This window comes from Triturus cristatus, chromosome 6, assembly GCF_964204655.1.
Source record: "Triturus cristatus chromosome 6, aTriCri1.1, whole genome shotgun sequence".
Classification (NCBI taxonomy): Eukaryota; Metazoa; Chordata; class Amphibia; order Caudata; family Salamandridae; genus Triturus; species Triturus cristatus.
The window spans coordinates 667,064,540-667,087,558 of NC_140589.1; the positions used below are offsets into that span (position 1 = coordinate 667,064,540).

The window sequence follows — 23,019 nt, forward strand, 5'->3', positions numbered from 1 at the left end:
GCACCCATCCACGACATCATATGTTACCTCTTACACCTATACCGATGCAATCTGGCGTACACCTCTATACGTGTCCATTTGACCGCAATATCAGCCTATCTGCAAACCAGGCAGCACCTCTCTCTATTCAGAGTGCCTGCCATCAAAGCATTCTTGGAAGGACTCAAACGAGTCATTCCACCTAGTCACCCACCGGCTCCAATGTGGAACCTCAACTTGGTCCTCACACGCCTGATGGGTCCACCCTTTGAACCTCTACACTCATGCGAGATTCAATTCCTTACCTGGAAAGTAGCCTTCCTGGTAGCGATCACTTCCCTAAGAAGAGTTAGTGAACTCCAGGCACTAACCGTTCAAGAGCCATTTATTCAGGTTCACGCCAACAGGGTCGTACTACGTACCAACCCCAAATTCATGCCCAAAGTAATATCGCAGTTCCACATGAACCAGACTATTGAACTGCCCGTTTTCTTCCAAAACCCACAAACTGTTGCAGAGCGGGCATTACATACACTAGATGTACGGAGGGCCCTCATGTACTACATCGACAGGACTAAACCCTTCAGGAAGACAAAACAACTATTCGTTGCCTTTGCCCCACACCACAAAGGTAACGCCATCTCCAAAGCAGGGATAGCCAGATGGATAGTTAAGTGTATTCAAATCTGTTATCAAAAGGCAAAACGCACATTAACTATTCCACCACGAGCCCACTCAACACGCAAGTTGGGGGCTTCCATGGCCTTCCTAGGAAATATTCCCCTGCATGATATATGCAGAGCAGCCACATGGTCCACTACACACACATTTACAAAACACTATTGCGTAGATGTGCAGTCAAAACAGCAGGCAGCTGTAGGACAGGCTGTTCTCAAAACACTTTTTCAGACCGCTGCAGCTGGCACGGGTAGCCGCCGCCAATAGAGGGCACTGCTATGTATTCTATGCACAAGATATGAATTCAGCAGCCCACATGCCTCGAACTGAATATGCTACTTACCAGTATGCATCTGTTCTTGGCATGTAGGGCTGCTGACATTCATATCGCCCTCCCTCCTCCCCGGCGCCTGTCGCAGCTGCAGCTCTCAGAATTATTGCAAGCATGGTCATCACTTTCTGTATCTACTCCATCACTGCCACAATGGCGAAAAACAATCTGAGGATGGAGAGGATGCCCATGCGCACTGTAGTCCATGGGAGGAGTCACCTATCCAAGGATACTTCGAAGACTCTTCCAGGACAACAACGTGCAAACATCCGGACCCAACACTAGGCGGCGATCTATGCACAAGATATGAATGTCAGCAGCCCTACATGCCAAGAACAGATGCATACTGGTAAGTAGCATATTCATTACGTATGCTGTGCCAGCTGTTAAGTGCCAAGAAGCAGTTCATTGTTCACTGTTCTACAACAATGTGCAAGTCAGTGTATATGTTTCTCAGTTGAGTTGCACAAAGGGGAACGCTCTTGCAGCCATCCATTGACGATGTGTGTATTTTTATTTTTAAGTATTATTATTTTATGTTTTCAGTTTAATCAGACTGAATTAGTTTTCCATTTAGGAAGATTCTTCCTACTCTAGCTGAAGCGCGGAGTTTCATTCTACCTGGGTTATTTCTGCTTCGACGCAACTTCGTGCATTAATTACAACTTCACCTTTAAAATGCAGGCGAAATGTTCATGGGGAATTTGATGCAACACATTGCGCTTTGAAAGATTAAGTGCATCTCGCAATACAGTGGGTTCGCAAAGTGCTAATTTCTCAGACTAACGTTATCAGCACGGACTGATTCAGAGGGATGTGAATTGAACAGGTCTGTTGGCGGCGTCTAGGAGTAGGTATGCTTGTGAAGTAAGGGACAAGCTTTGATTATATGCTATGAAAATGTGTATAGCGCTTCCTTCGCTTGGCGAGGCGCTGCAGCACTTTGCAGAAGGGGCAGTACGTTACTCTGCTTTGTCAGAGCTCCTTCCTCATTTACACTCACAAATGGGGGCTTTGTTATTGTTGCCAAGGTTGATACTAAGTTGTGTTGTTTCCCTGCCTTGAAATACAGGATGTTACTACCTCCTGTCAGTTTCAGAATTAATGTCTTTCTTTTCTGGAGTGCTGTAAGAATTCTTAGAAAACATGCTTTTATTTGTATTTCTTTACATCAGCAAAGAGATGAAAAGACGGTACTGAAACTAACAAGACAGGAATCAGATGCAAAAAAGTGCAGTTTAGAACTTCTGTGAAGTTTATGGTGCAGGGATAGCTTAGTGAGTTTTGTGGCACTGCCGAGAGTGTACATGCTATTTTTTATGTAATCTGCTTGAAAAAGATTCCAATATTACATTTGGGACGGTTAAGGCTCCCCATTAATCTCGTAGTGATGTTGGTGCAATATGGTACCTGCAATGCCATTTGAATTATGCAACAGGAAAGGAGCCAATTATGTTGCAGGATTGACTAAATTATGGGGCACTACAAGGCACAATATGCATCATAATGCGGTGCATTTTGTGATGGTATTGCTTAATTAGTTTGTCATTTGTACATATTAAAACTGCATGGACAAAGGTTTTACACCATTAGTACCAGTTTAACACGCAAGTACAGCCATAAGCAACAAAGAGACCAGTTAACATTTGTACAGGAGGTGAAGTGGGTGCCACTTCTGCTTTGGCTCCCAAGATCAATGTGTATGTGTCTAGATCTGTGTGTATGGCTGTGTGTGTGTGTGTGTGTGTGTGTGTGTGTGTGTGTGTGTGTGTGTGTGTGGCTCTGTGTATGTGTGGGTGTGTGGCTCTGTGTGTGTGGGTCTCTGTGTGTGTGGGTCTCTGTGTGTGTGGGTCTCTGTGTGTGTGGGTCTCTGTGTGTGTGGGTCTCTGTGTGTGTGGGTCTCTGTGTGTGTGGGTTTCTGTGTGTGTGGCTCTCTGTGTGTATGTGGCTCTCTGTGTGTGGCTCTGTGTGTGGCTCTGTGTGTGGCTCTGTGTGTGTGTGGCTCTGTGTGTGGGTGGCTCTGTGGGTGGGTGGGTGGCTGTGTCGGTGGGTGGCTGGCTCTGTGGGTGGGTGGCTCTCTGTGTGAGTGGGTGGCTCTGTGTGTGTGGGTGGCTCTGTGTGTGGGTGGCTCTGTGTGTGGGTGGCTCTGTGTGTGTGGCTCTGTGTGTGTGTGTGTGTGGCTCTGTGTGTGTGTGGCTCTGTGTGTGTGGGTGGCTCTGTGTGTGTGGCTCTGTGTGTGTGTCTCTGTGTGTGTGTGGCTCTGTGTGTGTGTGGGTGGCTCTGTGTGTGTGTGGGTGGCTCTGTGTGTGTGTGGGAGGCTCTGTGTGTGTGGGGGAGGCTCTGTGTGTGGGGGAGGCTCTGTGTGTGTGTGTGTGGGAGGCTCTGTGTGTGTGTGTGTGGGAGGCTCTGTGTGTGTGTGTGTGGGAGGCTCTGTGTGTGTGTGTGTGGGAGGCTCTGTGTGTGTGTGTGTGGGAGGCTCTGTGTGTGTGTGTGTGGGAGGCTCTGTGTGTGTGTGGGAGGCTCTGTGTGTGTGTGTGTGGGAGGCTCTGTGTGTGTGTGGGAGGCTCTGTGTGTGTGTGTGGGAGGCTCTGTGTGTGTGTGGGAGGCTCTGTGTGTGTGTGTGGGAGGCTCTGTGTGTGTGTGTGTGTGGAGGCTCTGTGTGTGTGTGTGGGAGGCTCTGTGTGTGTGTGGGAGGCTCTGTGTGTGTGTGGGAGGCTCTGTGTGTGTGTGGGAGGCTCTGTGTGTGTGTGGGAGGCTCTGTGTGTGTGTGGGAGGCTCTGTGTGTGTGTGGGAGGCTCTGTGTGTGTGTGGGAGGCTCTGTGTGTGTGTGGGAGGCTCTGTGTGTGTGTGGGAGGCTCTGTGTGTGTGTGGGAGGCTCTGTGTGTGTGGGGGAGGCTCTGTGTGTGGGGGAGGCTCTGTGTGTGTGTGTGTGGGAGGCTCTGTGTGTGTGTGTGTGGGAGGCTCTGTGTGTGTGTGTGTGTGGGAGGCTCTGTGTGTGTGTGTGTGGGAGGCTCTGTGTGTGTGTGTGTGGGAGGCTCTGTGTGTGTGTGGGAGGCTCTGTGTGTGTGTGTGTGGGAGGCTGTGTGTGTGTGTGTGGGAGGCTCTGTGTGTGTGTGTGGGAGGCTCTGTGTGTGTGTGTGGGAGGCTCTGTGTGTGTGTGTGGGAGGCTCTGTGTGTGTGTGTGGGAGGCTCTGTGTGTGTGTGTGTGGGAGGCTCTGTGTGTGGGTGGCTCTGTGTGTGTGGGAGAGGCTCTGTGTGTGTGGGAGAGGCTCTGTGTGTGTGTGGGAGGCTCAATGTGTGTGGCTTTTTTTTGTAGGTGGCTCTATGCCTGGTGGCTCTGTCTGTGTGTGGGTAACTGTGTGTGTGTGTAGGTGGCTCTGTGGGTGGCTCTATTTGTGTGTGGGTTGCTCTAGGTCAGTGGCTCTGTGTGTGTGGGTGGCTGTGTGTGTGGGTGCAAATGCAATAGGTCTCGCATTTGAGAGTGATTTAGCTATTGACATTGTAAATAACAATGCAGTTTCTTTAAATGTTTTAAAAACAAAAACATAAACAAAAATAATGTCATGAGCAATGACAATAGCTCTAACTTTAACAATGCCGAGACCATTGCATTGTAAATGCTTGTTAGGAATTGGTGTCGGGTTTCTTTAATGTTAAGTTGCTTCCTTCAATTGGTTTGCTGCTGGTCGCATGCTTTTATGTGTTCCTTTGTGTCAGCTTGGCTGCTCAGTCGCATCTACTCAGGTTTGAGCTAAGTTTAACATACAAAAATCGACTGGTCCTAGAGTGCTTGGTAATGTATTTCGCTGTGAGGTCACAGAACCAAACCATATAGTATATCACATTTACTTACAGACCTGGTGACAAATGCTTCATCTGTCGGCAAGCACAGAATCTTAATTTCCTTAAAAAAAAAACTAAAACACACCACATTTATTTACACACCTTTTTCTATACGGATAAATACAATTTCTTTTGTTCGAATGTATTTGTGTTAATGTATCCACATCTGAATAAACATGGCTGACAAATTAATTGCTTTTCACTAATTTTCCAGGTTTTACAATTGTTGCAGATGCACTGAAAGTCTAACTGCAAGATGAGTTATTTTGCTGTATTGTAATGTAGAATGCACTTAAGTGTATCTGGATTATGAAGCACTTTCTTCCATTATCTGTATGTGTTTCTTGCCATAGTCTTGGTGGGGCGTTAACAAACATAAAAGCATGTTTCACTGTTTTCACCTGCATTATTTTGTAATTTTTTCTATAGCCCCTTCCAGAACCAAAAGGTGGCCAGTACAAACAGATGGAAGGCTACTGGATTCCTGTTGGAGATAAAGACCCTGCTGTAGATGAGAGCTACATTCTGACTCCATCAGTTGCGCTGAACTTGAAAGACCTTGCAAGAGTGGTATCAGCAGGGTATGTTTTTTTTCTCTTGCCTTGCCTCTCCTTGTTATGTTGCTCAGCTGTTTCTAGGAATGTCCACCTTAGAATCGTTTTCAATGTTTCCCAAACTAGAGTAGTTGGTGTTTCATTAATTTCAAGGAAGTGTTGAATGGCTTCTTTGACTTCTTTTTGGTGGATGAAAAACAAGGAGGGGAGGTCAAGTGTGATTAAATTATCTTTAAGTTGCCATTGATGATGAGGTGGCATTGATCCAGTGTGTGGAAAGTTACTGTGATGTGAGAGTGATCAGACTGGAGCGCCGCTTCTATATACATCTGACCTATGGACAAGAAGAAGCAGGGGGCGACTAGGAAATAGTAAATCCGGGTATAGGTTTGGTGGAAGGCTGAGAAAATGGTGTAGGTCCTAGACAATGGGTACTTAGAATGCCAGGCATCTATTAATCCTACATCCTTCAACCATCGCAGTCATATGTCTGTAAAGAATTGATCCTGCCTCTCAGTTGACATGTCCTGTGAATTTTTAAAGGACAAAGTTAAAGTCGAGCCCCCTACCACTGTGCCAGTGTCTGGAAATGCGGCTGCCTGGCTGAAAGCATGGAACAGGAACTGCTCCTGGTGATCATTGGGAGCATACAACGTCGAATGAGTGAAGGTGTGGGTGTTCACAGTAACTTGCAAAGAAAGAAGACTCCTTGGGATGTCGGCCTGTGTTCGTACGATATGGCCGGCTAATGTATTGGCCAACAGTATCGCTACTCCTGCTTTCTTGCCAGACCCAGAGGAGAAAAACTGCCTGTCAAACCAATGGGACAGCAGCATTTCCAGTCTTTTTTTAGGAGACGCTATATCACAGTTGAAGTTTCGTAGGAGGTATAAAAAGGGCTAACCGTTTTGCAGGGCTGTTAAGACTTTCAACATTGAGACTAAATACCGTAACAGTCTGAGAGGTAAAAGTGTTTTACGCTTTGGATAGACGCGGGTGACAATGTGAGTTGTGGGCAGAAAGAAAGTGGCACTGCTCCCTGGTGTTGTAGTTGGTGTAGAGTATGACCTCAGAGGAAGGGGGGGAAAGCTGAAAGAAAACAACTGGGAGGAGAACCACTTCTACAGGAGTTCTAAGAGAAGCTGAAAATTCAGCCAAAGCTTAGGGTGTGTTGCTAACAGGTGGTGGGATGGCTCCTCCATCCCGCCTTTATAGCATGAAGGGGTGGCTGACAATGGCTGCCTGCCAGAAAGTTGAGTTGTCAAGTTCCTAATTCTAAATTGTATGCCCTGTGGGGTGCCTCTGGGAAAAGAAGCATGGAGGTGTGTGATGAACGGTTAGTCCGAGGGCTGATCCTGGCTGCCTTCGTGGTCATGGAGGTGCTGAAAAGGTGCCATGCATTCCTGGCAGCTTTTTTCTTGTTGGTTTGAGGGTGTCCCTCCTGGTGAGGCATTGGTGTCTTTTGCTGGGCATCTTGTTACACGTGTCGCCCCGAGATGGGACTCTGTGCTCAGTCTTCCAGGTGAGTATGTGTGAGGAAATGGTGTATTTTATATGGTGTGACTCTGCAACCTCACCGTGTAATACACATACCAACCCCTTTAGGTCCAGTAGGTTTCGTCTGTCAAAGCCACAGCTCAACCCTGGGTAGCTGTGGCACTGAGTAGCAAGGCTTACACAGAGAAACTAGTGTAAAGCATTTAAACAGCATAAAAACAACTGTAAAAGAAATCGACACTGCAATCAATCTATCCAACATCAATTTATAAAAGACTATATTTTGATAGGAATTTTGGGACCACAATGAAAAACATCCACAAAGAGCTTCAGAGAGATGGATTTTACAAGAAATAATAAATTAGTGCATTTTCACTCAACCGCGAACAATTCCTGGCAAATTTCCACACAGATCTTGGGTAAGTGTCAATGTGGTCGGGTAGAAGTTCTTGGTGGAAGCAACTTAAGTAGGGAGCCAGTTGGGGATCCAGCCAGGTTCTTAGAAATGGTTACCTCTGTAAAAGAAGCAGTTTCAGGCACTTTAGCTGCATTGGAATAGATTGTCATGAAGTGGATCTGATGCAATGGATGAATGATGCTGAAGATGCTCCAAGGATGCTGTGGATGCAACGTGGTTGATGGGGTCTTTCTGCAGGCACTCCTCAGTCCACGAAGGTGTTGCGAGGGTCCTGGTTGTAGAGTAGATGTCCCAGAAGGACCTCTCTGTTCTGGCTGAAGTCCAGTCACCACTGTACTACCAGTGCCTGGTGTCTCCATCACAGGCTAATCCTTCCTGTTTGGATAACTTGCCTTCTGAGGGTCCCAGCAACTCTCAGACAGCACTCCCGGGCTCACTGAACTTGTGTGCAAAGGTCTTGGTCCTTAGTGCTGCACGGTGACATGCTAGCGGTTTGAAGACTTTGGCCTAACAATGTACCCCAGCAAGCTTCTTCAGCTGTTGTATCTCTGCGCTGCGAACAGTAGTTCTGTCTGCTGTCCTTAGGCCCTGGCCCTCTTGGCTTGACTGGGCTCTGGAGACACTCCTCCTTGAGCAGGACATGATAGGCAAAGGTCCTTTCTTTGCTAGCCAGCAGGTGTAGTCTTGGACAATACAGCCTCTCTTTGCTTGTCCCTTGGTGCAGCAGATTTGCAGTCCTTTTGCAGTCCTTCTTCTGGGTTGGGTGAGAAATGAAGTCTGGGTGCCAGGGTGCCCCTTTTATGCTTGGAAAATGCACTCGGGGCAGGATGCGGTTGGTAGCCAATGGGCTACCAGATTCCCTCCCAAATGGTGTAGGAAGCTGGGTTTCTGTTCACTTATTGTGCCACCCTTAGCGGTCCGGTACCTTTACACTCACACACTGCCTTTGCTGGCGCATGTTGTGGTGCAGAACAAAGTGAAGAGTCGACATTGCACACATCCCTGTGTGCCATGCCTACAACCCACTGTCCTGGCATAGATCAGCCACCCCTCTAGCTGAGTGCACTTTACCAGTGGTGAGGGTACTGGTGCATGAGCCCTGTACACCTACAGTGTCTATGTCAATTCTTAGACATTGTAAGTGCAGTACTGCCATTAAGAGTATATGTTGCTGGGAGTTAGTCATTACAAACTCCACGGTACCATAATGGCTTTACTGAAAACTGAGATGTTTGGTATCAAACTTCTCAGCACATTAAACCCAAACTGATGCCAGTGTGGGATTTAATGAAAAATGCACTTAGAGGGCATTTTAGAGATGCTCCCTGAAAAACGACCAACCTCTGATGGATTCCCTGACTAGTAGACATAAGCCTGCGAGACATGTTTCTAGACCCCTGGGGTGGGAGCCTTTGCTCCCTGAGCCCAGAAACAAAGCCTTTTCTGGGCAGAGGTGTTCACACCTCCCCAGGCCAGGAAGAGCCATCTGTGGTAGGGGATCTTCAAAGGCCTTGCGCCTTTGTAATGCCACCCCCAGCCTCTCCTGTTATCAGGAACAGGCCCCCTTCCTGTCTCTCCTCCTTTTCGGTGGGAAGACAGGCGGGAAAAATTAGCACAGCCCAGAAGATGTGCCCACCTCTGCCAACACCACCCCTCAGGTGGGGGAGGCGAGGTGAAGCCCACTCTTCAGTGCCCACCATTTTGCAGATGGTAGGCACTCTCCAATTAGGTCTAGGGATTGTGCCCACTCCCCCACGTGGGGTGAGCACACAAAGGATATAGTCACCCTAAGGTCAGTAGCTCATTGACGACTAACCTCGAGACCCCTAAAACGCCCCCTAAATACAGTATTTAGGGGGCAGCCCTGTACCAAGAAGGCAGATTCCCGTAACCTACGAAGGACAAAAGACGCCCAGCAGAGGAGACTGCAGAGAACTGACTTGGCCCCAGCCCCACTGGCCCGTCTACAGTTTCCAGAGATCCTGCGCCAGAAGTCGCCCTGTCCTGCAGCCAGCAACCTCCAGAACCCTGGGAGGACTGACTCCCTTCAACAAAGCCCGGATCTCCTGCAAACAGTAGCTCTGTTCAGCAAAAACAGCCAAGAAAGACTCCTTCCAACCATGCTGAGGACAAAGAAACCAGATGCCTGGAACCACCACTGCACCCGACACCTACGGCCCGGGTGGACTCGGTCTCTTGAGCGCTGGGGGACCTCGCTGGGTCCAGTGGGCCACTCAGGCCGTAGGCGTCGGGTGCCTCCAGGAATCCCCGACGTCACCTGCAGCCTCTGCACAGAGAACTCGTCCCCCCCTTGGCCCCCCCCTCCCACCGTTCCACCCCCCCCCCTCCCACCGTGAGTGGCCCAGTAAGGGGAAACCCAACCTCAAAAGACACCCCTGCATCCAGCCGCCCTGCACCCTGGAGAAAAGAACCCGAGGTGCACCTACGTCCCCGAGCCCTCCAACTTACCTGCCCAGCTGTTGGTTCCTCCCGGAAGTCTTCCTGGACCGAGTCTGCAGCTAAAACCAAAACCGAAAACCCCTTTTGAAAACCACAGGGCACCCGATGCCAAAACAGCACCCTGCACCCAGCCGCCGCTGCGGGTGCACTTTGTGTGCTAAACTGGATCCCGTTTGCCCTTAGCCTAACACCAGGAGCTTGGCTCCCACAACCTTGTGGCCAGCTCGTCAGCAGCCGCTAACCGGAGGCCCCTTAACCCCCATCGGATAACATTGGGCCTCAGCACTCTGCACCTGGCCGCCCTTTTGCAGCTGAGGGTGTAACAAGAGTGCATCCTTGACCCTGGGGGACCCCTGAGTCTACCCCCAGAATACCAGCTCCCACAACCGAATACTTACCTTTGAACCAATAACCCTATTGTTCGAGGCATATGAGCTGCAGATTACACACTGTGCATAGATCGCCATCTGGTGTTGGGCCTGGATGTTTGCACCTGTTTTTGTCTTGGAAAGTCTTTGGAAGTCACGAGGTATGTGACTCCTCCTTTGGATCATAGGCTTTGGCATCCTCAGATTGTTTTTTTCCGCCATCAGGCTCGGCTGTGTTCTCCCGTTCCAGCTCGGAACCGTTAACTGTTTCTCTTCGACGCGCAATCCTTCCCATCTCAACGGTATTGTTTCGATCGCGTTTCCAACCACACGCGCCTAACCACTCGAAGTCTTCGATTCCGGTCGTCAACGAAGGCCTTCGGGCCTACCAGAGCCTCATCTCCGGCTCATGGAAAGGACGCCATTTAAAAAGTGTCCTCGATGTAGGTCGAAGATTCCCCACACCGACCTACATGAGGTGTGCAACCTCTGCCTCTCACCGGAGCACGAGGCCAGGGACTGTCCAGCTTGTGCCTCCTTCCGCTCCAAAAAGACCATCCGGGACCGACTAGCTCGGAGAACAATGGCGCGCTCTTCATCTTCGATCTCCGACGACATCTTTCAAGTGGGCGTCGATGTTCCGGAGCAGGGTCGAGTCGAGGAAGCCATCATCAGCGCCTCCGAAGCAGACAATTCAGATGTCGAAGAGATCACTCCAGCTCAAAGGGCGGTGAGTACAGACGTCGAACCCGACCCACCCACCCCCTCCACATTGTCGAAAAAGGCTTCGGTACCACCTCCGGGCCCGGGTGTACGTCGAGACACTGCTTCTCATGCTCCGCCTTCGGGCCCGGTAAAGAAGCCTGCAAAGCCTTTAGGCGACTCTGCCTCAAGTCAGCCTACCCTCGGTACTGACAAGCCAACTCCGGCACCGAAGAAAAAGGCGTCTTCGACATCATCCACGCCGATCGCTGCTCCCACATCGAAGCACTCTGCATCAAAGGTCAACACCAGCTCTTCGGCACCGACAGCACCCTCGGAGACGACTAAAAGCCGCCCACCGAGAGGCCCCAAAACTTCCAAACGGAAAACCTTGCAACCGAAAAAACAGCACCCGGTTCCAACTCCCAAAGACACTTAAAAACCACACAGTTCCAAGCCTAGAACCGCTACCGAGACGGCACCCAAAAAACGTACGGCACCGAAGCCCTCGGCACCAACGGATCTGTCTCCCACAGATGAACTGTTTCGACCAGATCCAACACAAAAGACTCTAATGAAGGATCCTAAGACTGGTCATTTAATGCTCAGTATAAAAAAAAAAAGACCACTACACATGCCTGAGCCTGGTCCGCAACCAAAGAAGAGAGACTTTGTCACCTCTCCATTAAGGATTCCTTTTCCTCTTCCTCCTCCAGTCCCACCACACCGCTCTCCCACACAATCACCTACTCCAATAGATAATAACACATCAGACGATGCACAAGGAGATTCAGATGATCAACCCCTTGGGAACCCTACCCCTACTGGCTCCCCCCCCCAAAGATGGCAATATCTGGCTCAACCAGCTCCTTCAACGAGCTGCCCAATACCACGGGGTAGCCTTGCATACAGAACCAGTAGAGGAGGATTTCCTTATGGATACCTTTGACACCACACCAAGGTCCACCGCAACACTGCCCATGCTTAAATGGGGTCATTAAGCACGCAACAGAAATATTTAAAGACCCAGTCAGGGCTCGGGTCATTAACCCGAGAATAGAGAAGAAATATAAAGCTGCCCCTACTGACCCAGTATACATTAAGAGCCCCGCACCACTAGACTCATAGTAGTCTCTAACGCCAGGAAGAGGGCAAATTCCCAAACATCAGGTGACACACCACCACCAGACAAGGAATCCAAACTCCTAGACGCCTCTGGCAAACGCACAGCGTCACAGGCAGCAAATATTTGGCGCTTTGCTAACACCCAAGCGCTCCTAGCCAGATATGACAGGGCACATTATGACGAGCTTGAGTCCATAATGCAGCACCTCCCTGACAAATACAAAAACAGGGCCAGTGAACTAATCCATGAGGGTAAGACCATCACCAATACCTCCATTCGCTGTGCCCTAGATGCAGCAGACACCACCTCAAGGGCAATCAACACCAGTGTCCTTTTGCGTAGGCATGCCTGGTTACGGATATCAGGTTTTAAACCAGAAGTCTAGAGTTCTATACTCAATCAACCTTTTAATGAGCAACACTTATTTGGGCCCAATGTAGACGTATCCCATGAAAAAGGATACAGACACCGCCAAATCTATGGGAGCCTTGCAATCGCAAGCTCCCAGGCGAACCTTTCGTCGCTCATCCTTCAGGAGCACCCATTGAGGCTACTCCTCGGATAGCCCTTTCACATCTTACAAAGCTCCCGCACAATACACCTTTGCTAGTGGTTACCAAAGGGGTGGTTACAGGGGGAATAACAGCAAAGGCAGAGGCAAAAAGAACAACATCCGCTCTGCCGCCACACCTACCCCATGACTTCCCTCCACTTCCCCCCGACTATTCCACTCCAGTCGGGGGAAGACTCCACGAATTTCTCCCTGCCTGGATAAACGTCACTTCAGACAAGTGGGTCCACGAAATAATTAAATCAGGCTACTGTCTCGAACGAACATCTACCCCCCCAAACATCCCACCCATACACAGTGCAATGTCACAAGAACATTTGTCACTTTTAAAGCAGGAGGTAATCTACAAAAAAGTGTAATAGAACCAATTCCCCTGCACCAGCAAAACAAGGGAGTCTACTCCCTCTATTTCCTCATACCAAAAAAGGACGGATCTCGAAGGCCTATTTTAGACCTCAGACCTCTAAACATATACATACATTCAGACCATTTCCACATGGTCACACTTCAGCAAGTCCTCCCTCTGCTTTCCCAGGGCGACTTCCTTGCTACTCTAGACCTCAAGGAAGCCTATTTCCACATTCCTATTCACAGCGCTCACAGAAAATATCTAAGATTCGTAGTGGACGGTCAGCACTATCAATTCAAGGTACTCCCATTCGGAGTCACCACAGCACCAAGAATGTTCACCTAGTGTCTAGCAGTAGTGGCAGCACATCTAAGAAGACAAAACATACATGTCTTCCCATACCTAGAAGACTGGCTCATAAAAGCCAAATCGTACAATCAATGTGTACAACACACTCGCGCCACTATTCAAGAACTTCGCAACCTGGATTCACAATAAATCACGCCAAGTCCCAGCTCCAACCGTCCCACACGCAACAATACCTCGGTGCCACATTAGACACCTGAAGAGCGCTCCCATTTCCGCCAGGATGGCAAGCATCCAAGCTCTTCTCACCAGATTCCAACCGCAACACTCTTCCAGCTCGAGTGTTCATGTAACTCATTGGAATGATGGCCTCTTGCATATTCATAGTGCCTCATGCAAGACTCCAGATGCGTCCTCTCCAAGAGTGCTTAGCACGCAAATGGAACCAGGCTCATAGTAATCTAACAGATCTGGTGTTAGTAGATGGTTGTACCCATCGCTCTCTGCAGTGGTGGAACACCAAGAACCTTTCCAAAGGGTGACCGTTCCTCAAGCCACTTCCTCAAATGGTCATGTACAGCGGACGCATCGCTCTCCGGCTGGGGAGCTCACCTACTACATCACACCATGCAGGGCAGGTGGACACCTCAACAAAAACTTCTCCACATCAACCATTTGGAGTTACTACCCATCTTCCTAGCCCTAAAAGCATTCCAAAAACATATATCAAACATATATCAGGCAAGACTGTCTTAGTCCGCACCGACAACATGACAGCCATGTATTACATCCAGAAACAAGGCGGGACACACACTCTGCAGCTCTCTCAATTTGCACAGAGCATATGGAGGTGGGCTATACCTCACAACATTTTTCTCCTAGCCCAACATGTCCCGGGAGTCCAAAACACAATAGCAGACCTCTTGAGTCATCAAACAGAACAAATCTACGAGTGAGAACTTCATCCACAAGTTCTTCAACCGTTTTTTCAGACTTGGGGGCAACCACAGATAGACCTCGTCGCCACCCAAGAATACGCCAAATGCCCAAACTTCGCCGCCAGGTATCCTCACCTATTGTCCAAAGGCAATGCGATATGGATGAACTGGTCAGGCAGATTTGCGTACGCTTTTCCGCCTCTCCCACTCATTCCACTAGTGGTGCGCAAACTACAGCAAAACTCATTAATGCTCATCCTAGTTGCTCCAATTTGGGCCAGACAGCCATGGTACACCACACTGCTGGAACTCTCAGTAGTTCCGCACCAAAAACTACACCTCTCTCCACGCCTCTTAACCCAGAACCATGGAGAGATTCAACACCCAGACCCAGCTCACCTCAACCTAGCGATCTGGCTCCTGAAGTCCTAGAATCCGGTTACCTTAACCTTCCTCCTGACTGTATGAACATCATCAAAGAAGCTAGACGGCCTACCACTAGAGCATGCTATGCAGCCAAATGGAAAAGGTTTGTGGTATATTGCCATAACAATAACACTAATCCCCTAGATGCGTCTATCCAACACATCATAGGCTACTTAATACACCTCCAAAGATGCAACCTAGCCTATACCTCAATCAGATTGCATCTGGCTGCCATAGCAGCATATCTACAAAATAGACAACACCTCTCACTTTTCAGAGTACCTTCCATAAAGGCCTTTATGGAAGGAATCAAAAGAATAATTCCCCCCAGAATACCACCATCCCCTGTGGAGAATTTGAACATCGTTCTCACAAGACTAATGAGGCCTCCATTTGACCTTCTACATAAATGTGAGCTACAATTCTTAACATGGAAAACTGCTTTCCTCGTAGCCATTACTTCTCTACGAAGAGTTAGTGAACTACAAGCACTAACCATTCAAGAACCCTTTCTCCAGATGCATCTTAATAAAGTTGTTCTCCGGACCAATCCTAAATTCCTCCCTAAAGTCATGTTTCCCTTCCACCTCAATCAATCTGTAGAGCTGCCTGTATTCTTCTTGCAGCCACAAACAGTTGCGGAAAGAGCTCTTCACACCTTAGATGTCAAAAGAGCACTACTATACTACATAGAGAGAACAAAACTCTTTCGTAAGACCAAACAATTATTCGTGTCTTTCTCACCACCACACAAGGGCAACCCCATATCAAAATCTGGGATAGCTAGGTGAATTGTCAAATGCATACAGATTTGTTACCATAAAGCAAAACGTACATTATCTGTTCCTCCTAAAGCCCACTCTACACAAAAGATAGGGGCTTCAATGGCATTTTTAGGAAACATTCCTTTAGATGATATCTGCAGAGCAGCTACATGGTCTACACCACACACATTCACTAAACACTACTGTGTTGATGTGCAAACTAAACAACAAGCTAGTGTGGGCCAGGCTGTACTCAAAACACTATTTCAAACTACTGCAACAGATACTGGTGGTCGCCGCTAGGGGTGGATACTGCTTTACAATCTATGCACAGTGTGTAATCTGCAGCTCATATGCCTCGAATGGAATATGCTACTTAACAGTATGCATCTGTTCTTGGCATGTAGAGCTGCAGATCTACACACGGCCACCCGCCTCCCCGGCTACCTTTATCTGTTCCAGTATTATCTTACTTGGATACACCACACATGGGCTTCTTTCCTGTTTCTTACTAAGCTCCATCATTTCCCTGCTGGCGAAAAACAATCTGACGATGGAGCTGAAGCCCATGCGCACTATGATCCAAAGAAGGAGTCGCATACCTCGTGACTTCCAAAGACTTTTCAAGACAAAAACAAGTGCAAACATCCGGGCCCAACACCAGATGGCGATCTATGCACAGTGTGTAGATCTGCAGCTCTACATGTCAAGAACAGATTCATACTGGTAAGTAGCATATTCCTTTCTCGATAGGATAACATTGACTGTTTTTCTTTGAAAAGTTTCTAAGTGTGGAGTTGGAAAATCTATAAAAAGACTTTAAAACTGTAACCAAATAACAAAAACGCTTTTACTTACCTGTTTACAGGAAATGTCCCTGTGCATTATTCGGGCACCATGCACTGTGTAAGAAAAGCAGTCTGCAAAGTAATCTAGTTGATATTCTACTAAAAAGCCAATACAAAGTATATGTACAATCTTTCAAAGAATTACATTACTAGTAGTTCTACTGTAATCAAATCAAAAGTATATATACAACTGCAATACAAACTGTTTACAAACTGTATAATTACTGCAAAGTACTTACCACTTACCTGTGCCAGGGTTGCTTGGTTCTAGGAAATAACTTGAAGAATATTTTTATACAAAAACAATTTGTCGGAGTTGAGTCTTTGAGTGTGTGACAATCATTTGCTAATTGAGTGTGTACAACAAATGCTTAACACTACCCTCTGATACAGCCTTACTGCTCGACCACACTACTACAAATGGGGATTAAGGTGCTATCTACTTTTACCTCTGCCTACCTTTGGGGTTTCACTGGACTCTGTGCACACTATACCTAACTTTGTATAGTATATACAGAGCCAGCTTCTTACACCTGGTGACTACTTCCTGTGAAGTGTGGCATCTGGCTATGCCAGGATGCACCATTAAGCCCACTCCCAAGATGGTGAGACGCTTCTCTCGGTGTTCATACCACCTTAGACCACCCCTGTGGTGTGACTACCTCAGGTCTACAAGCCCCTGGAGAAAACTGTTTGACAACTGTTTTCCCCTCTGTTCCCTGTGCCAGAATGCCCACCTAAACAATGGGGCAGCCTTCCTCCCTAGTGACACACATTTGCCCTTCAATGGCTGCTCTTTGAAGCCTGCCTCTTGGGGCTAACACCCAAGTGGCTTCCTGCAGGAGGGAGGTAACACCTCCCTGGTCTGCAGTCTCTTGTTCTTCCCAAGAGTCCTTTCCACGTCTGTCCAGGAGAGCAGAAATATGTCTTGTGGAACATGCTCCATATTTGCCTGGGAAGGGACAGGAGTTGTAAAGGCAACAAGATTTGTATTGACTGCACAGTGACACAAATTATATTAATTTTACTTCAGATGCAAGTCGTGCTTAATGTAGCGAGTTGCTTGATACTTTGGAGTTCGCATGGTCGCACCGTTCTGGAGTTAGCACAGCTGAAAGGTCAGCGTGTAATCCTGTACTTGCCAATTGGTCGACCAAGTCTTTCCACAGTAAAAACAGTTTTATCGTGCTTACTGTCAGGACATGTAAACTACATGTCCTGACTGTCATATGGTACACCCTGCTTTAGGACTCGGTAGGTCTGCCAGAGGGGTGACTTACCCAGATGTACATCGGAAGTAGTGGCTTTGGTATTGCTTTCAATGGCAAAGTCAGACTTCCAGTGCATGGCTGCTCTGCCAGTCTGTAGTGGCAGGCAAGCACTTAGCTTGCTTGCGGGGGAATCCAGGGTGACTCAATCAGCACTGCAAGGCCTGGGATACCCCTCTAACTTAAATGCCCGGGGTACCCTATGCTAGGGACTTGCAGGTAAGCTAGCCATTTCCAATTGGGTACAGCCAATTCAACATGCACTTGAGTGTCAGGGCACTGGAACTGAGTGTGAGAAAGTGCCATCTTTCTTGCATGGTATGCCCCCACTTTTTGCTGAATGTACTTTGACTGAGTGTGCCCTGGACTCCTGCCAATCAGGTGCCCAGGGCCTATGTTCCTTCCCTAAAGACCTCAAACCCAAAATTGGCAAACCCTGGCCACATGTCGGCCCCTGGTAAATGGTACCCTAGGTACCCAGGGCCTTGTGACCATGGAAGGCCTTTAAGGGCTGCAGCACCCATTGTGCCACCCTTAGAGGCCCTGTACCCTGATACACACACACTGCCCTTGCAGGCTGAGTGTCTGGGTAAAAGACAAAACAAAGAGTCGACATGGCACACATCCCTGGGTGCCATGCCCACCACCTACACTGCCCTGGCATACATCAGCCACCCCTCTAGCTGGGTGCCCTATGCCAGTGGAGTGGGCACAGGAGCATGAGCCCTGTGCCCCTACAGTACCCAGGCCCATTCCTGGGCACTGTAAGTGCAGTGCTGCCATGTAAGAGTACATGGTGCTGAAAGCTCGTCAAACACAAACTCCACAGCACCATAATGGCAACACTGAAGACTGAGAAGTTTGGTATAAAACTTCTCAGCACATTAAACCCGCACTGATGCCAGTGTGGGATTTAATGTACAGAGGGCATCTTAAAGATGCCCCCTGAAACCTAACCTACAATCCACATCTGGTCTGGGAGTCTGCCTAGGCTGCCACACTGCAGACATGTTGCTGGGCCCCTGGGTAGGAGAGGCCCGCTCTCCTGGGCCTGCAACAATGCATATCCTGGGCGAGGTGGTAGGTCTCCTCCCCCAGGATGGACAGGGGGAAGCTTCAAAGGCATGCCGCCTCTGTGAGCTTCCCCAGGCCACTTGCTGTACCCAGCAAACTGGCCCCCACCGGTTCTAACCCCCACTCTGGCGGGAAGACTGGCTGGAAACCCCGAGGTGAAGCACATCTCCGGCCACTCGCCATCTTGAAGATGGGAGGCCCTGCCCAGTCAGGATTAGGCTACTGCCCCCTCCCACAGGAGAGTGGCAGAATAGGGGGTGTACCAACCCCTGGGCAGGGACCCATTTGTCCCTGCCCTTTACCTACCTGTAACGCCCCTAAATCTAGTATTTAGGGGCACCCTGAACCTTCCTTCTTTAGATTCCAGATTCCGAAAAACAAAGAAGAGCAAGGAGAAAGAAGACCTGCAGTGCAGCTGCTAAAAAGAGGAAGACCCCAACTGCTTTGGCCCCAGCCCTACCGGCCTGTCGACCCTCGAACCTGCTCCTGCTACATCCCGGCACCTCTTGTGGCCAGCAACCTCACAAACCCCGGAGGACCTGGCTACCTTGTGACTCTGAGCACCTGGGACTCCCATGAGCAGTGGCTCTGCTCAAAACCAGCTTCTAACCCCTGGCATCAGCCCGGAACCGCGAACCCTGCACCCTCTGCACCCGCCAAGCCTGGCCTGTGCCGGAGTGAATAAAGACCCCGAGGACGTCCCCCCGGCGACTGTGATCCCGAATACGGCACCCAAGGACTCACCTCGACGCTCCTGACAACGCCTGCAGCCTCAGAACCAGGTACCCCCCAACCGCGATCAACAGAGGGTAAGATTTCCCGATACCAAAAGGCACCCCTGCACCCGGCGGCCCCCTGTGCCCAACTCCTGGGTACCTACCTATCCTCCAACTACCCAACTTACCTCTCGAAGTGGTGGTGGCACCTGAAGAATCTTCGTCCCCGAGCTTGCAGCCTTTGTTCATCCAGGAGCTTTCCCATGAAATCCATTGAGCACCCGAAGGCTCAAAAGCACCCTGCACCCAGCCGCCCGAGTGGCCCTGGCAGTGTAACCTCTACTCATATCTACTTCCCCATTTGCCCTGAGCAAGTGACCAGGAGCCCAGCTCCCACAGCCGCATGGCCTGCTAGTCAGCAGCCCAACCTAGGCCCACTGCCTCCCATAGGATAACATTGGGCCTAACTCACTCTGCACCCGGCTGCCCCTGTGCCGCTGAGGGTGTAACAACTGTACTTATCTGACCCTGGGAGACCCCTGAGTATGTGCCCAGAACCCTAACTCTGCCTGTCGAGTACTTACCCAAAAGCCGATAACCCAATTTTCCTCAATAGGGTAGCATTGACTGGTTTCTCCTGAAATTTCTTCTAAGTGTGGAGTTTCTAAAACTTAAAATTTTCACCTAAAATCAACCAAGTAACGAGAACGAAAATGCTCACCTGCTATTAGGAGAGATCCCAGTGCTGGATCTTGGTGCCCAGCGCTGACCCTGAAAAGTACTCACAACCGTACTTACCATTAACCCAATTTTCTTCCATAGGAAATCATTGACTGTTTTTCTGTGAAATTTCTTCTAAGTGTTGATTTTTGCAAACTGCAAATATTCTGTAAAAATCGTATCAACTCTGAAAACGTAATTGCTTACCTGTTTTATATTGAGGTCCCAGGACTGAGCCTAGGAGCCTTGTACTGGATTACAAAAGTAACAAGAACATACCATTCCTGTAACTTGAATTTTCTCATTGACTGTTTTTCTATGAAATTTCTTTTAAGTGTCAACTTTTAAAATAGCAAAATATTGCCTAAAAATCACAACAGTAACTAAGTCGACTTTACTCACTTGTTTCCAAGAACTGTCCCAGGACTGAATCTAGGATCCAGTCCTGGAGTTAGAAAAGTAAACCTGAAAGTAATCTATTGCAAATAACTTAAAACTCAATGTATTATTGTGTTTGAAATTGTGTTGCCTATTGCAACAACCTGTAACTATCTACAAAAGTCAATTGCATATTGCAAAAGTATTTAACTAAAGCATCTCATTCTGAGAAAGTATATTTTAATACCTATTGTTGGTTGTAAAATAAATGTATTTGTACTTGTAAATGTATTTGTACTTTTATTTGGACTCTGTACACACTGTACCTATTTGGGAACAGTATATACAGAGCCACTTTCTCAAACTGAGGTCTGATTAGCAAGCCTCAGTGCACTTTCAAAGTCAAAAAACTTGGGCTGACCATAAAAGAGGCATTTTCTTACAGTATTCAGTCCCAATATATAATTGTCCGTCTTCATACTGTATATGATGGGTGTTTCTCTGTCCCAGACTACTATCAGCTGCCACCATCAGACATGTTTCTGGATCCCTAGGTCTATGTTTGATCCCTTTTTCACTTAGGAAGGTCGTTGTCACTTTCAGAGCGCTGAGCTGTTGAATCCTTTTCGATAATGAGTCTTGGTAGAGCCGACCTTGGGTTCCTTTGAATGATAGTGATCCTTAGTGCTGAACTGCGGTCACAATGGTTTCTTTCAGACGGTAGCTATGAACGTAGGTAAGGATGTATTTAAGCTGTGTGGGTGTGGCAGAGGGGCGACCGGCTATGTGTGTTCTGTCTAGAATGATCTTTGTCTGCCAGATTAGAAAGTATGCAGTGGAAGAGGCGGATGACTTAGTCCTCTAGATCTCTTGAGTCCTCCTGGAGAGGAACTCTTTTGATCCTTATTTCCAAGCAGTGGGCCTGTTCTTGAGATCTTCAAGATTAATCTCTAGTTCTGCTTTCAGTTCTCACAGTTCCATCAGTTCGCATCTGTGAGCCTCTAGTTCCTCTTCTCAGGCCATCCCACTTGTTTCTAGAGTAGTCACTCCCTGTCCCAGATTAGCCCCATCTTTTTGACTTCCTTAAGGTCTGTGGAAACTTCTTTTGAAAGAGTAGCTATATCCTCTCGAAGTTTGCCAAAGAGTGCCTCCTTGAATGAATGTGTGACAAGAGTCAGTGTTTCTTCTTCTTCAGGCGTTGCGTCCGGAGTGGTTGAAGCCCGGGACTCTATGGCAGCTATATCTTTAGGGCAGTCCAGTTTTTTAGAAGCTGCTTTAGTGAGGATGTTTTTCAATGAGGGCTCCTTCTTTGGTCTATGGACCGCCATTACATTAGGGAAGTGGGCGCTTCACTTCATTAAATTTGTGCCAACTGGTGGCATAAGCTGATTACCACCTTGGGGAGAAAGGTAATCCCATGGGCCGGCTGTCTAAGGGAATGCAGTGGAGGGCCAAGTGTGTCGCTCGGTGGAGTGGTCTTGATTCAAAAGGGCCTTATAGTCCGACTGAGCAGCTGTGGGCAGTGGAGGAGCACAGCATACTGATGTGGCCCTCTCTCCACTCACCACTCCATCCCAAGGGAGCCCCCTTCCCCCTCTGGCCACATTTCAGGGTTCTTCGCCCCCAGGCAACTCTGCTGTGAGTTTACAAGGCTTTGATGGGATGATCGGCAGCATGGGACCCTTTGCTCAGCAGGTGGGCTGGGCTGGGCAGGGGAGGGGCATCAGAGGGTGCGTTGCCCAAGTCCCGGTAAATAAAGTACAGTTATGGCACTCCCTCCACTTGCCGCTCTGCTGCTGGAGTGGGGTCTGCCTCCGGACATTCAGTCCCTAGCCCACGTCTCTCCTTCCTGTTGGGAGGCGGCTGCGTCAGTCCTTGCCATGCGCCTGTGATGTGCGTTGGCTACTGCCAGCAGGCTTAGTCAGCCTGTAGTGAGTGCCCCCACCCATCGGTGGACCTGGTGGTCAGCAGATCAGTGTGCCAGACATCACGGTCGGTGCCTGCAGGCAAGTGGCTCCTCCACTTGAGGGAGATGCTGACAGGTTGGCGAAGTGCTGGCAGCCCTCCAAAGCTTGTGGAGGATGCACAGCTGCAGGACGAGTTGAGTATTTGCAATTGTTGAGACGGAAGCAGGTTGGCAGGTTCTGGCGCCAAGTCTACAGCTAGTCCAGAGGTCTTGCGTTCTTCGGCTCTTCTTTGTCTTTCTTCTTGAGTCCAATTAGTCTGCTTTCCTGGTGTCAGGGGTCACCTAAATACTGAAATTATGGGTGCTAAGGGGATTGAAGGGTAGTATCCAATGGGCCACTTGCCATTGGGTTTACTATACCCCTTATATGCCCACTTTATGTGGGGAGTGGGAATAACCCTGTCCCAGAGTTCTAACTGCCGAAACAAAGATGGTGGAACCCTTCTTTCATGGAGCAAATCAGGCAGCCCACCTTAGGGGTTGGACTAGCCTGGTGGTGCAAGTCGCCTGCTTGCAAAGCCAATTTCCCACCTGTCCTGGTGCCAAATGGGCCTCTTGCAGGGGGTGGCACCTCCTAAGTCTAGGGGAAGCCGGGTCGCATATCAAATGCTGAAAGGGCTTTGAAGCTCCTGGCCTTGATATGTTAAATCATTACCCGTCCTGCTGGAGGACGTGTGAACACCTTCCTCCCAAGCGGAATTGTTTTTGGCTTCAGACTGTGGGCTCTCACCTATAGGGA

General features: G+C 48.8%; 1 protein-coding gene across 1 annotated transcript in view; it reads left to right on the top strand.

Annotated features, from left to right (window-relative positions):
- Positions 1–23,019, top strand: part of MDN1 (midasin AAA ATPase 1) — a 2,002,810-nt gene that overhangs the window by 424,643 nt on the left and 1,555,148 nt on the right. Inside the window, exon 23 of the mRNA XM_085611158.1 lies at positions 5,261–5,412. Within this exon, the coding sequence (XP_085467284.1) occupies positions 5,261–5,412 (152 nt within the window). The remainder of the gene's footprint in view (positions 1–5,260; positions 5,413–23,019) is intronic.